The sequence below is a fragment of the Siphateles boraxobius genome, unplaced genomic scaffold (assembly GCF_051911475.1).
Source record: "Siphateles boraxobius isolate OS27281-9 unplaced genomic scaffold, OSU_SipBor_1 1, whole genome shotgun sequence".
NCBI classification, from domain to species: Eukaryota; Metazoa; Chordata; class Actinopteri; order Cypriniformes; family Leuciscidae; genus Siphateles; species Siphateles boraxobius.
The window spans coordinates 23,580,669-23,595,216 of NW_027508699.1; the positions used below are offsets into that span (position 1 = coordinate 23,580,669).

Below are 14,548 nucleotides of genomic sequence, written 5' to 3' on the forward strand. Positions count from 1 at the left end.
GACAGTTCAGTGAATAAAAGCCAACAAGTGACGCTTGTCTGTTAGATAACTCCACTTTCAGCCTAAATACCACAATGCAATAATGAGCCCCTTGTACAAACTCAAAAAGTATGCAGCATATCCCTAATTAGAGATGACAGCTTTGGTTGATTGGTCAATGTGAAGCAGCTCATTGTAAGGTGTTTGTGATGTGCTTTCAATGGAATCTGTTGTATCAGTTATTAATTATGCACTGACGCTTATTTTGATTCTCTATTAATTGCTTTGAGAAATCTCTACTTTATTGCTCTAATGTGGGTGTTTGCAGCAAAAGTCTTAAGAACAATCTAAGTTTCGTTATCATAAAAAATAATGTAAAATTTTTGGATAACCTATTTTTTTATTTCTTCAAATGTGTTATCTGCCCTGTTATCTCAGTAATGTTGGTTTGCCAACTCATTACAATGACACACGAAAAGCAGCCCGCATCCCTGGGGCTCCCCCAAATGCAGGCCCTCTGACTAATAGGCTCAGACCTGCTCTGTTAACTCCCCAGAAAATGATCAATCATGAGAGATCACAGATCCACAATCAATCCCGTTCCCTTTACCAGGAAATGACACCCACTCCCACCATGCTGAGTTTGATGATGTCACAGACATATTTCAAAAGAGCAGATATCCTATGTGGAAAATCCATTCGTACTCCAGTGGAATTCCGTCTGACGGAAGAGAAAAAACGATGACTGTATTGTTCATCAGACAGAGGACTTTAGAATCACATCGGTATAAACAGTTCAGACAAACATTCCATACTATTTATTTTAAATGAAATGGCTCACTGTCATTATTCAGTTTGAATAGATGATTCACTAAAATAATTTGCACGTCAAGAACATATAACAGAAAACACTACCAACTAAGTAAAAAAACCAAGAATCATTCTTGATGACTAGTAAACTCCTAATACTGTTGGTTCCCGTGACTTCATTCTCTACTATTTAAAAAATAATAAGAAAACAATACCCCAAAATAACCTTCATCTTCGTAGTTACTCATTCAGGCTCCATTTTGCTCTTCGCTGGCCTCAGTCAAAGCAATATAATAAACAAAAATACATAGTAAAGTGCACTCCGACTATTCTATTTATATTCTCTTACTGTTTAACTTGCTTTAATACATTAATTGTTCTGATACCATTTTTACAAAGTATTATTGTTCTAACAGAACTTGACTTAGTATCAAGGCATACACTACCATTGCATTTTTTAACGATTTTTTTTAAAGCCAGACTCCATTAGTGTCAGTAAAGACTTACAGTGATATACACTCACCTAAAGGATTATTAGGAACACCTGTTCTATTTCTCATTAATGCAATTATCTAATCAACCAATCACATGGCAGTTGCTTCAATGCATTTAGGGGTGTGGTCCTGGTCAAGACAATCTCCAAATGAATATTACAAATATCTTCTCAAATAAATCCGGAAAGATGGTGCTTAAAATCATGTCATCTTATCTACAACAAACTGGACTAAACCTAAGGAATTAAGCAAAAGTAACTAAGATACAGTAGGTGGCGATAATGCTCCATTTGGTTGCAAGTCGCCAGTAAAAAAACGAAGAAGAAGAAGAAGAAGACAATCTCCCGAACTCCAAACTGAATGTCAGAATGGGAAAGAAAGGTGATTTAAGCAATTTTGAGCGTGGCATGGTTGTTGGTGCCAGACGGGCCGGTCTGAGTATTTCACAATCTGCTGTTACCCGGATTTTCACGCACAACCATTTCTAGGGTTTACAAAGAATGGTGTGAAAAGGGAAAAACATCCAGTATGCGGCAGTCCTGTGGGTGGAAATGCCTTGTTCATGCTAGAGGTTAGAGGAGTATGGTCCGACCGATTCAAGCTGATAGAAGAGCAACTTTGACTGAAATAACCACTCGTTACAACCGAGGTATGCAGCAAAGCATTTGTGAAGCCACAACCCGCACAACCTTGAGGCGGATGGGCTACAACAGCAGAAGACCCCACCGGGTACACTCATCTCCACTACAAATAGGAAAAAGAGGCTACAATTTGCAAGAGCTCACCAAAATTGGACAGTTGAAGACTGAAAAAATGTTGCCTGGTCTGATGAGTCTCGATTTCTGTTGAGACATTCAGATGGTAGAGTCAGAATTTGGCGTAAACAGAATGAGAACATGGACCGATCATCCCTTGTTACCACTGTGCAGGCTGGTGGTGGTGGTGTAATGGTGTGGGGGATGTTTTCTTGGCACACTTTAGGCCCCTTAGTTCCAATTGGGCCGTTTAAATGCCACGGCCCACCTGAGCATTGTTTCTGACCATGTCCATCCCTTTATGGCCACCATGTACCCATCCTCTGATGGCTACTTCCAGCAAGATAATGCACCATGTCACAAAGCTCGAATCATTTCAAATTGGTTTCTTGAACATGTCAATGAGTTCACTGTACTAAAATGGCCCCCACAGTCACCAGATCTCAACCCAATAGAGCATCTTTGGGATGTGGTGGAATGGGAGCTTCGTGCCCTGGATGTGCATCCCACAAATCTCCATCAACTGCAAGATGCTATCCTATCAATATGGGCCAACATTTCTAAAGAATGCTTTCAGTACCTTGTTGAATCAATGCCACGTAGAATTAAGGCAGTTCTGAAGACGAAAGTCAAACACAGTATTAGTATGGTGTTCCTAATTATCCTTTAGATGAGTGTGTGTGTGTGTGTGTGTGTGTGTGTGTGTGTGTGTGTATATATATATATATATATATATATATATATATTAGTAGTCAATATTTTAAGTGGATCTAAAAAGTTCATCAAAGTTGTCATTAGACAAGAATGGGTATTGTTCAAAATTCATGTATAATTTTGATGAAAGGTTTTGATCCACTTCAAATGTTGACTACTATATATATATATATATATATATATATATATATATATATGCTGCTCTTTTGAACTTTCTATTCATCTATCAGAAAATCTTGATCATAATCATTAAGCAGCACAACTGTTTTCAACACTGATAACAATAAGAAATTATTCTTGAGCAGCAAATCATATTAGAATGATTTCTGCAGGATCATGTGTGACTGGAGACTGGAGTAATGGTGCTGAAAATTCAGTTTCGTCATCACAGGAATAAATTACATTTTAAAATATATTAAAATAGAAAACGTTTATTTTAAATTTTAATAATTTTTGATCAAATAAATGCAGCTTTGCATTAAAAAAATCTTACTGACCCCAAACTGTGTAGATTAGTAGTTTGCTGTGAAAGGGTCTTCAACAAACATGAATGTGAATGTAATGTAACTGCTTACATGACATAACTGTACTTCCCTCTAGTGGACAGATCACCATTCAATCACAAACTACCATAAATGGTGAGGTGTGTCATTCACATACTTTTCTTATACCAAACACAGTCTGTTGATAGTTTTGAAGAGAACTTCATTATTCAAACAATATCTGAAGTCAAACAATACACATTTACAAAGTAGTCTAATTAAAATACATGACAGTATTTCAAAATATATTACTTTAATAAGAACATTTGTTTTAAATAAAGTTAAATAAAGTTAACAAAACAATGAAGACAAACTTTACGTTTTCTAAAGCTAACTGCATGAAAAGTTGTCTTTTTAAAAGAATCTTACCCAGCACAGCAGGATACAACCAATAAATCAAACATACACTTTTAATAGAACTAGATAGAGCTTCACATAAAAGATAAAGTGATTATGTCTAAAGTTATTTCTTGTTTTAACTACACAAAATGTGGGTCTATCTATAAAACCAGTGCTTAAACCTTAACCCATAAAGCATTTCTTTGTGTAATTCCAAATTACCTTTAAGATCATGTAATATGATCAACACACTGCATATAATCTGTACATATTCGTAAATATGACATTTATCAGAATAGTCCTATACACCACACCCAGCTACAAAATTCAACTTAAAATGGCTTATTAGGAAACAAGGACCAAAGGTGCAGGGCAACGTTTTGTTTTAAAAGATACTATAGTTTTTAAGTATACAGATAAAATCTTCATGTACAAATTTGCCCTGTTCGAATTTCACAGTGCATAACCAAGCAAGGAAAAGATAGACATCTGTCTCTGCTTTTGATTATTGATCCATTAGATTACAGTAGTTTTCCTTTAAAGGGGTCATGACATGGATGTTTTTTAAATTATATTAATATCTTCCTTGAAGTTCACTTATAATGTTAATAAAGTGTTTTGCACAAAAAAACACAAATATATATATATATATATATATATATATATATATGTGGGAAAACTATTATTTTCAAACTTCATTCTGAAATGACAAGTTATTAAGGGGCGGCTCCTTTCAGGCTTGTCAATTAACGGCCACTGTTTTGATTGGTTAACATCATTGAATAGGAAACAGTCACAACATCCACTGCACGCGAGTAAGTGTTTTGAAAACGTTATTCATTACACTGTGCCTAGTCTACAAAAGAAAATGTTCCAAACTAAAATATAACCCTCTGACATGATCCAGGACACCATTAAAATAAACCATCTCCTTGTTTATGATCCTGAGATCCTTCTGAAATCTGTACAGAGACGCAAATGAGCTGTTTACTGAACGCCTCAGAGCAAACCTTCTTTTACTCTTCCATTTGTCTTGATGTCAACAGACACAAGTGCCTAGAGTTGGCCTATGTCAGAAAGTGAACTGGGATCTGTATTCTGTATCCATGTGTAGACAGCATCATTGATTATAATGGGTTTTATTTGCTTTGATGCGACATAACGCTCACATCCAGTGTAGGCAAATGTCAGACGTTAAGCGAATGAATGCCAGTAGGCGGGGCCTATGGTGCGGTGATGTATTGTTCATTGATGTCTTGCTCTGTAGGCAGTTATATGCAAATATATTTGCGCAGGTCCCCCAATATCAGAACAAGCCATTTTTTGAGCTTGATTTGTTTATAATGAGGAGGACATTTCAAGCTATGAAACTTGTTTAAGGATGTTTTAATGGTACAAAAACCTCTATGTCAAAATATCAATGTACATTTGATTTCTCATGTCATGATCCCTTTAATTCGAAACCCACATGAAGATATTATTGCAAAAACGGTAAAAACCTTTAGAAGCTTATGAAAGAAAACATTACAACGTAAATCAAATAAACAAAATAAAAAAATTAAAAAAAAGCTCCACATCTTGATTCCATCGAAATATACTTGCCGGGTGGGTTACATTCCTGTAGTTTTAAGCACTTCTTGCAGTCAGCAGAAGTGTATGCCTAATCCATACATAAATCACCATCCCAGGGTCTGCTGGTTTAGTCTTAACCCAAAGACTGTCATAAAGTACTTGATGCACTTGGAAAAGTTTGTTTATTTATCAAAATGGTGTTGATACTAGCATGTATCATCTGTAAAACAAACAAAAAAAGAAATAAGAATACATGAGGGTGCAAAGAAAGAAAGAAAGTTGTTTGATCAAATCTGTTTTAATACAAACTCAATGAAAATAATTTATTGAGAAGATATTGGCATACACTCACCATGATACCACCACTTAGTTTTCTTTGGATTCTTATTACATGTCTTTACATAAAATGAGTTATCCGGAGGACGTCGCTGAAACAACGACAACAAAAACAGCTCATTAGACAACCATAATGAATTTTACTTATACCTTTCTCAATTTGGTTAACTAAAAGGTTAAGTTTACCTTTTCTTTGCAGCTTGACAGCATGCTAATAATGCTTAAACAAACAGATTGCACAGACAGAGCTGGTGACCAGTCTTCCGTTAAAATAGATAAACAGATGTGACCGTTGCTATAGACGTGCGGATGGATAGGTATATTCTCTCCGGTGAACATTACCTATATAAACAATATTTATTAGCAACAAGCACTTAGCTTTGATACAAAAAAAAACTAAACAAAAACACCACTATATACAAGTAGATTCACAATTTACCTGAGGTGAATCAAAAGGATATCGACCACTGAATTTGAACAGGAGTTGAAACTTCTCTCCTTCATAAAGAGTACCTGGAGCACCATCCATATCTATAAACCACCTGGACAAATACAAGAATAAAATGTATTCAAGTATTTGATGTGCTCAATGTATGCGTGCAGGTCAATGTTTATAAGTGAATAAAAGCCTAAATTAAATCTGTGTATAAAGCAATCGTTTCTCGTCAGAAATGGTCTCTTTATGAAAAGATTTGGTAACAAGGAATTTCAAAGGAGGGACAGAAATCTTTCAGGTTTTATTACAAATATTTTCATTTGTTTTTCGAAAAGATGATGTCTTATGGGTTTGGAACGACTCGAGGGTGAGTAAACTACAACATTAAAATGCGTGTGTGAACTGTCCATTTAAAATCGAAAATGAAACAAAATAATTGACAGATTATCTCTTACATATTGTTATGTACATCGGAGTAAATCGGAAAATTAAAAAAAATATATAGGGTTTGAGAGGTGGCCATTGCTCAAAACAAGTGGAGGAAAATAAACGTGAGCTTGAAGGGGTGGGGTTTAAATGGACCAAATGATTGGACAATCTGAGAAACGTCACCAGTCTGTTGTTTTCACCGGAAGATCCAGTTATGACATTTGGATTAAACATTACAAGGTCAAATTAAAAAAGAAACATGCACAGATTAATTGTTCACAATAAGATCTATAGCATGCATTTAGAAAATAGATTAATTTGCATGTCAACAACTTTAAGGAAAGGTTGCAAACTGTCAAAATATAATCCAACTGAACTGACTGCTTGATCTTGCACATTTACACATCTCACAACTTACTCAGTGATTGTGTTCTGTACACTTCTCTCATTTAGTGTCATTCCAGGAGGTGGATCACTTTGTAATGCCATCAACTCCTTTTGTAATCGCTTCTGAAAAGTGAAAATAACTTGAGTTAAGGCACAACTGAAAGTAAAAACAGGATAGCCTTGCTAAACTATTAAAATTCTTAACTAATACATCATTTTAATTCAGTGTGCGTGGTTTTAAACCATTCACCTAAATTAAATTCTACTGTCTGAAAAATACAACTAGCAAGCAGACCGCTAACAACGAGCTAGTCAAACAAACAATTTGCAGTGCTATAGAAACTAGCGATTAAGCACCATTAAAATTGTTTACAGCTCCGGAAGAACTCTGCAACATAATAATTCCCGTTTCACATCCCGTTTATAAGTATCGTCTTCCACCGCTACAACTGTGTTGTGACAGTACAGAGTTTGTTGGGCTGTCAGACTGACTGAACGTTAGCTTACAAAGTAAACAAATGTGCGTACGAATGAAACAGCTGACTGTCCCGTGTTCAGATCACCACAGGCATGGACACAGGAAGAAACCCGGTACGTGCCACAGCTAAATGCGAAAAAATGGTTTACATTGTTATTTGAAAATAGTTGCTTGTGAATGTAGGGAGATATTCACCTGCATAGACGCCATGATGGAAAGCCCTGTAGAAAGGCGATTGGACGAATGACGTCTAATCAGTTTTTTCATGGAACCGCAATGCAACAACATTCAGTTTGTTTGAAATAGGGGGAGGCACTACAGGTGAAAATGCTAAAATCCTCGTTTACAGGCTAAAATAGTGTAAAATACTATTTTTAAAATAAACTACAAAATTGTATTGTAACGTGATGCAAACTAGGCAAAGTATTCATCATTTACGTAGGGAGAAAGAAGCGTTGCTTTACTCCAGCGAATATTACACATGGTGGGGTTATTTTTGAATGTCAGTTTATTATAGTACATACCTTCAATTAACAGAACATTCATTCAGTTATAGCGCCGGAAAAAGTGGGGTAAAGAAATGGAACCTGCCTTTAAACATGTTCAGCTAGCCATTTTAGCTAAATGTAAACTGGAAAAAAGCTAAATGTTAAAAGGTAACACAAAAATGTCACACTATTGTTGTGACCAATAATATATTATTTTAAAGACATATTTATAAAATGTTGTATATCATTTAAATATTCAATATATGTCTATTACTTAACGTTGAGTGTTAATTGGATATTTTATGAAAGTTTGATAACCTCCCTTTGCTATTAGTAAACCTATCTAGACTTATCCCTTGGTGTTATTAACTTTCAAAAATATTTGTAGATCCAGTCACCCATGGAAAACAGAAGAACGATGTTCAATTTAAACCCTTATTTTGAAAATATAAAGGGTTTAAGTGGACATAATCTCCACAAAGCAGAATTAAAAGAATGAACAAAATATTTCAAGAACAGCTTAATTTATTCATTAAACAACTGATGAATGACTACAGTGGACAATTACAAGACTTCTGCCTGATGAATCCACATACAGAAAAGGTATGACAAATCTATTTCAACTGAATTCTAGGTATGCCACCTACGAAGTTGGTTCGCAACCCGTTATAAAACCAAAAGAAAAAGAACTGAATTTTGAAATTGTTAACACAAATAGATACATTGTAAAATTACATGTCTGTTTGGTTGACACTAGTCATGAAAACATTTAATAGGAATTCATCACTCCAGGCATCTTTATTTTGCAATACAGAAATTGTGTAAGTTAGCTAATACTGGGTCAAAGCTTAAAACAATAAAGTAAAATAACTTTATTTGTAAAGCAATTACAGGTTAAATAGAGCAAGGGACCAAAACTGTTATACCTCTCTCATTCAGCACAGCATACCACTGTTTGCAAACCTAAAAGTATTTAAAAGCAATAAAATAAACCAATAATAATTTGCTTTTCATATTTATTCTGCAGCCAGATGTGTATATGAGTGTTTCTTTTTTTATGTTTAACAATCTAAGAAGTTGGCAGCCATCAGAAGCTCCAGCGCTATCTCTGGGGCAATAGGAAATTCTGGGATTTCTGTTGAACTATTAGTATAGCGGACTTTATATGTAAAGTACATGCACACTTTAGAAAGAACGTGAGATGGGATCTCTCGAAAGTTGACTTCATTCGTTTCATTCTCAGCAAACTGCCCTGAAATACAGAAATAATGCAATGTTACTATCACCTTAAAGCTTCAATGAGATAAAACACAAATAAAGAACCAATACAATACACACTTACAACATGTAAAATGTAGCTTTTAAAGAATATGTGGAATAACTACTGTTGGACAAAATTCAGGAAGATTCTATTTGTTTTAGATGCAATTAAAATTTGATTCATTCCCTTTGGTAACTAATACTTACCAGGACCACTAAGCATAGCTTTGATTGTTCCAGATGTCAGAGCATGTTCTCTCTTCACAATAAACTCATGGCCATCAGAGGAGATTAATTTCACATACATGGCATCTGGCCCTTCACAGCCACCATAGGTCTTTTCTTCTCCATCTAAAATGTATTAATTTGGTCATACACTCGAACTACCAACATAACATACACATAAACACATCATACAGATATCCCTTAATCTAAGTAATGTATGGTTAATTCTCCCAAGAACACAAAATGACTAGGTCTATAAGTAGTTAATTTTTTTAATTTAGAAAACCTTACCCATTTTTACTGCCTTCCCTTTTCTCTCTCTCTCTGAAATATTAAGAGAGAAATTAACAGTTACCACGTATAATGTAGCGGTAGTAACAACGCACATAATGTTCATGAAAAGGGCTGCTGAAACCAAACATACATACATACATAACGTTACATACATACATATATACATGTGTGTGTGTGTGTGTGTGTGTGTGTGTGTGTGTGTGTGTGTGTGTGTGATCTGATTTATATTGAAAAAACTGGTATTTTATTAATATTAGGCACAAGAATAAAACCGATCCACGAGTCCTGATGCAGTCTGGGTCATGCATGTAGAGCAGTAAATAATAGCCAATGAGTTTCCTTCCCAGTTAGCTCAAGCAGCACTATGTACAAATCGTGTTTTAAAAAAAAAGTATTTCAGTATACAGAATTCGCGCGAATCAAGAATAAATAATCGTAATTAAATACAAGATATATTGTCTCACCTCACTAAGATTGAGTTGGTCAGGGCAGTTTTTTCTGTTTTTTCTCCGATAAGCTTCTGGCAACTGCTTCTTCTGTTGTCAGTGCGGACAACCGGAAACAATTGTCAGGCAGAGAATCCATGCACTTCCGTTACAAATATTACAAATTTAGAGTCCTCCTTAATATGCTTTAATAGTTAATATCACATCAGAATTGTATGCTTTAGTTAAATTGACATTAAAGTGTGATGTGTAAGATATATATGCTTCTCCACATATGTGAGTTTTTTGTACAGTTGGTCATCGATTACGAATCTTTCACTCGCACGTGTGTGCTCGCGCATCAAATTGCTTCCGGTGCGTTGTCATTTTGCTGTCTAAGGAAGTGGGAAAACTCCACATGATAAAATGTATCAGATTGGGATTTTGCATGGGTTGCGGCGTGTGTCAAAAAACCAAGAACAGATCATCAGAAAAATCCAAGTCGGTGTTCGTCCGGTATCACACAGCAGTGGGAGTTTTTGCCACACTCATGCTGTAGTTTTAAAGGGGCAGGATAATTTGCTGCATGTGAACCGAAGGTCATTTTTAAAATCCCATGCAAAAAAGGTACATACTAGTAGATTGCGTTTAAATACGCCGTTTTCTTGCTGTTTACCTTTCTGTAAATGGTACAATTGTTGTTGTACATTGTTTATAACTAGACAGCTTTCATCATTAATTTGGCTTAGCACAGAAGAACATGGATCCTGTGCATAAACCTACAATGTTCTATTTAAATATTGGTTTATTTTGTTTTGAGCAATTATTTTTTATATGTATTTTTTTCAGAAAATATGGAAATTGTCCTCCATGGGCTTTTTTCATAAATTATTTTATTATAATGAGGTGTTCCTGAAAATCTGTTTTAATCTTATTTTTTTAAAATGTTAATGTCTACACTTAATTGAGAAGCGGTTACAGTAATTCAGTGTTCAAAAGTGTTACACTTAAAGGGTTAGTTCACCCAAAAATAAAAATTCGGTCATTGTTTGCTCACCCTTATGCCGTTCCAAACCCGGAAGGCTTTACTTCATCTTGGAAACGCAAATAAAGATATTTTAATGAAATCTGAGATATTTCTGTCCCTCCACTGACAGTCCCCGCATAAGTATCACGTCAACACTTCGAAAAGTTACACGTGAATAAAAGCCATAAATGTAATTTGTTCATCATATAAAGCTATCGAGTCTCTTCTGAAAAGTTGGACGATTAGTTTTACAATCTCTTTATGAACTTTTTTTGGGGTGAACTAACCCTTTAATTGCTGTGTTTGATTGTACTTTAGGTTCAACCATACTGTGGTGTTAGATGGTATACATCCTCACCTGTTCAGCCTAAAGATGGAGAATTAATCTACACAGGCAGTCTGGGAAAAGCTGTCCTCGGTAAATTGCCTGCCATATATAGCACATACATAATTTATGCTTGTAAAACACAACGTGAACTACCAAACTGATATAGCTATCAGTTGTTGCCATGATTTTTTTATGTTAGCTTCTAAAACCTAACCTAATGATCTAAATCTGCTCCTTTGTTGTAGGTGTGAAGTTTTTCTCCTACTCCAGCAGTATGTTCAGTCTCTGTGTGATGCCATATGTCCTCATGAAAACAGGCATTGGTGTGAACAGCTTGGTACTGCAAGTGGCTTTCTGTGGCTTTATAGGTTTCTTCACATTTCTGACTCCTGTTCTGCTCCACTTAATCACCAAAGGCTATGTAGTACGCCTGTACCACAACAAGGAGACTGACATGTACACAGCCATCACTTACAGTGCCCTTCTAGTGGAGAAACGGACTGTTTTCCATCAGAGTGATGTCATTATCCCTGCTGTGAGCAGGATGTTCACTAGTTTTTACGCCAAGAAACACTCTATGCTGGTCAACCCAATGCTTTTTGCTCTGCCCAACGACTACAACCACCTCATGGGTTATGACCGGCCCTTTTCCTTTGATACAGAGGACTTGAACAAACCAGATAAAAGTTAACTTGTCCACCAACATTGGATCGATTTAGCTTGGGAAACCAAGATGTCTACATTTCAATGGACTGTTGTTGTGTATTAAATATTAGCAGGAATGATATGTCATCCAGTATATTTGTGGTGTAGAAACTTGTATAAAAGTGTAAATAAATGGATATTTACCATCTGCACACCCTATCTCAATTCCCTTCTTGCATCTTGATTCTATCTTGTGGCCCAACTTCTGTTATCTTCCTTGTTCTCACGTCACGACAATTGCCATTTATAGGGTGAACAAGCAGTGACCTATCTATCGAAAGAGGATGTTTTACAGAAGTAGTTATTAGTGAGACACTCTATGATCATTTTGATCATTTTAAACAAAAACTGTTGTTATTATTTCATATGGAGAGATATCTGCCTACTAGTTTTATTCAGGAAAACAATGGTGGTTTTGTATGCTTTATTTTTTATTTTTTTTAATTATAGCTTTGCCTTGTGTGTCCTCTGCCTGTGCAGAAAGATTCTTCTGCTCCTCAGAATATTGTAGCATTTGGAACAGCTACGAAGGTGAGTTGAATATTTTTTTCTTAAACAATGTGCTGTTATATGATTCTAAATGATTCTGTTTGGTCAGTTCAAAGCCAAAATGTATTAGTATGACTTTTTAAATTGAATGACTCGTGGTTCAAATCGTTATCACAAAAAGAGAAGACAGAAACATTGCCACAGATGTTTACATAAAGAAAAGTTTTAAACATCTAATTTGGTCATTTAGCTTATCGTATGGAATATGGAGCCTCTAAAGGGAAATAATATAGGAAATATATATGAGATGGGAGGATAAATTATATTTAGTTTAAATTGTTTTGCATTCTCTCACAAAAGTATTGCATTCTCCAATGAATCATTGTGTTCATTCGCAAAAGCATTGGGTCACACTTTATATTAGGTGTCTTTAACCACTATGTGCTTGCATCACACAAAAATCTACTTACTGTGTTTATGTTGTATAATTGCTATTTGAGGTGTGATGTGGGTAAGTAATATAAGTACAATGTAAAACATGTATGTAAACAATAAGTGTTAAATCATTGCATCAAATAATTAATTCAAATATTAGAACATAATAGTTAAGGATACTGAATATAAAGTGGGACTTTATAATATGAATATAAAGTGGGAGATAAAGTTTTTCCTCCAACCTCATATTATTTACAACACAAAAGTTTTGTGAGCAAATGCAAAGTTCCTTGGGGGAACGCAAACATTTTGCTTGAGAGCGCAAAATCATTGATATATAATTTTTCCTCCCATCTCATTTCTCCCCCATCACCATGTCCCTTTAGGGGCACCGAATTAGAGCAACCCATGGTGAAGTATCTTGCTCAAGGACACAATGGCTAAAGTTCATGGATCAACTTTTGTGGAGTTTAAACCTGCAGCACTTTGGTTACCTGTTCAGATATCAAACCTCTAGCAACACTATCCATGTGTACTAAGTTTTGCAAAATGATAGAAGGTATTTTACTCTTTATATTAATAATTTTGAGATGTCATTATTCTGGCATTAGCCAATGCCCAGTCTCTCTTTAACCAGGGCCGTTGTATTACCTGTCACTGACCGGTTCCCCCTGCTCTCCAAAAGTGGCCTGGAACATTAGGCCTATAACTTTTATAGTAGTCCCAAGTAAGTTTATTAAAATGTTATCCTTCTGAATCATTACATTATGTATAACATCTATGTGTCATGCAACTTGGAATAATGTTTGAGCTTGCTATTAAAGCTGTAAAAAGACATTTGTGCAAATTTGGCTTTCTAAATTTGAAATGAACTTTTTTTGTCATTCAGTGTTCACAGTTGCTCGTGCTGGATATCATGCTCAACTTTACTTCAAAGGTCAGCTATGGTTTGAGTACACACAACCAGATATTCCTTGTGAGGATGTTAAAGCCTGTTACACCATCAAAGGAGGTACATGTAAAAATATATTTACTGCACTGCACTTTATCTTTCATAGTGCAGTTCTGGATATTGATTTGAGTGCTTCCTTGTTTCAGAAACACTGCAGGAAACCTGTCCATTTTATTTAAAAATAAGCAATTTACTTACTCCTCAGGTGAGATTTCATGACTAATGTTGTAGCCATTCTATTATAAATTAGATTTTATAAGTTGTTCCTGTAGCTGAACTGGTATAGCATGGCGACACCAAGGTCATGTGTTCGATTCTAAGTGAACATGTATATAAAAAAAAATACATGAACTGTTGCTTTTAATTTAAGGAATTAATACTTTTATTCAGAAAAAAGCACATCCAGTAAGCATCTATAATGTTACAAAGATTTCAGAAAATTATGATTGTAACTGACAGCAAAATTAACATAATTTTTAAGACAGTTAATGTTATAAACAGAAACCTCATTATATACAGGTCCTTCTTAAAAAATTAGCATATTGTGATAAAGTTCATTATTTTCCATAATGCAATGATAAAAATTAAACTTTCATATATTTTAGATTCATTGCACACTAACTGAAATATTTCAGGTCTTTTATAGTTT

General features: G+C 35.1%; 3 protein-coding genes and 1 long non-coding RNA gene across 6 annotated transcripts; 2 read left to right on the forward strand and 2 right to left on the reverse strand.

Moving 5' to 3' along the window:
* Positions 1 to 3,163: 3,163 nt before the first annotated feature.
* Positions 3,164 to 7,570, reverse strand: ube2wa (ubiquitin conjugating enzyme E2 Wa). 2 transcript variants are annotated; one of them, XM_077229589.1, is made up of 6 exons: positions 7,467 to 7,570; positions 6,825 to 6,916; positions 5,981 to 6,083; positions 5,728 to 5,883; positions 5,558 to 5,633; positions 3,164 to 5,425 (listed from the first exon to the last, which is right to left on the reverse strand). In XM_077229589.1, the coding sequence occupies exons 1-6, from the start codon at positions 7,557 to 7,559 to the stop codon at positions 5,412 to 5,414; spliced, it is 534 nt and encodes a 177-aa protein (XP_077085704.1). In that variant the 5' UTR covers positions 7,560 to 7,570; the 3' UTR covers positions 3,164 to 5,411. The 2 variants fall into 2 exon arrangements, with proteins under 2 accessions (XP_077085704.1, XP_077085714.1); XM_077229599.1 differs by lacking the exon at positions 7,467 to 7,570 and adding an exon at positions 7,151 to 7,283.
* A 696-nt stretch (positions 7,571 to 8,266) lies between these two features.
* On the reverse strand, positions 8,267 to 10,121 carry elocb (elongin C paralog b). Its single transcript, XM_077229627.1, has 4 exons — positions 10,003 to 10,121; positions 9,536 to 9,566; positions 9,227 to 9,370; positions 8,267 to 9,011 (listed from the first exon to the last, which is right to left on the reverse strand). Exons 2-4 carry the CDS (start codon positions 9,537 to 9,539, stop codon positions 8,821 to 8,823), a joined length of 339 nt encoding a protein of 112 aa, XP_077085742.1. The 5' UTR covers positions 9,540 to 9,566; positions 10,003 to 10,121; the 3' UTR covers positions 8,267 to 8,820.
* A 215-nt stretch (positions 10,122 to 10,336) lies between these two features.
* On the forward strand, positions 10,337 to 12,175 carry tmem70 (transmembrane protein 70). Its single transcript, XM_077229614.1, has 3 exons — positions 10,337 to 10,590; positions 11,309 to 11,408; positions 11,564 to 12,175. The coding sequence occupies exons 1-3, from the start codon at positions 10,390 to 10,392 to the stop codon at positions 12,007 to 12,009; spliced, it is 747 nt and encodes a 248-aa protein (XP_077085729.1). The 5' UTR covers positions 10,337 to 10,389; the 3' UTR covers positions 12,010 to 12,175.
* Positions 12,176 to 12,439: 264 nt separating this feature from the next.
* On the forward strand, positions 12,440 to 14,062 carry LOC143738274 (uncharacterized). Of its 2 annotated transcripts, none has more exons than XR_013203883.1 (3): positions 12,440 to 12,554; positions 13,585 to 13,674; positions 13,837 to 14,062. It is a non-coding gene; the product is annotated as an uncharacterized LOC143738274 (long non-coding RNA). The 2 variants fall into 2 exon arrangements; XR_013203875.1 differs by lacking the exon at positions 12,440 to 12,554 and adding an exon at positions 13,416 to 13,506.
* Positions 14,063 to 14,548: the final 486 nt, after the last annotated feature.

Bases quoted from the DNA above. Each gene is read 5' to 3' on its own strand.
- ube2wa (XM_077229589.1), bottom strand. From the start codon at position 7,559: ATGTTGTTGCATTGCGGTTCCATGAAAAAACTGATTAGACGTCATTCG. The intron at 6,917-7,466 runs GTGAATATCTCC...TTCACTTTTCAG, and splicing joins CCATCATGGCGTCTATGCAG to AAGCGATTACAAAAGGAGTT. The intron at 5,634-5,727 runs GTAAACTTAACC...TCGTTGTTTCAG, and splicing joins TGTCAAGCTGCAAAGAAAAG to CGACGTCCTCCGGATAACTC.
- tmem70 (XM_077229614.1), top strand. From the start codon at position 10,390: ATGTATCAGATTGGGATTTTGCATGGGTTGCGGCGTGTGTCAAAAAAC. The intron at 10,591-11,308 runs GTACATACTAGT...ATTGTACTTTAG, and splicing joins TAAAATCCCATGCAAAAAAG to GTTCAACCATACTGTGGTGT. The intron at 11,409-11,563 runs GTAAATTGCCTG...CCTTTGTTGTAG, and splicing joins TCTGGGAAAAGCTGTCCTCG to GTGTGAAGTTTTTCTCCTAC.
- elocb (XM_077229627.1), bottom strand. The intron at 9,012-9,226 runs GTAAGTATTAGT...TCTGTATTTCAG, and splicing joins AGCTATGCTTAGTGGTCCTG to GGCAGTTTGCTGAGAATGAA.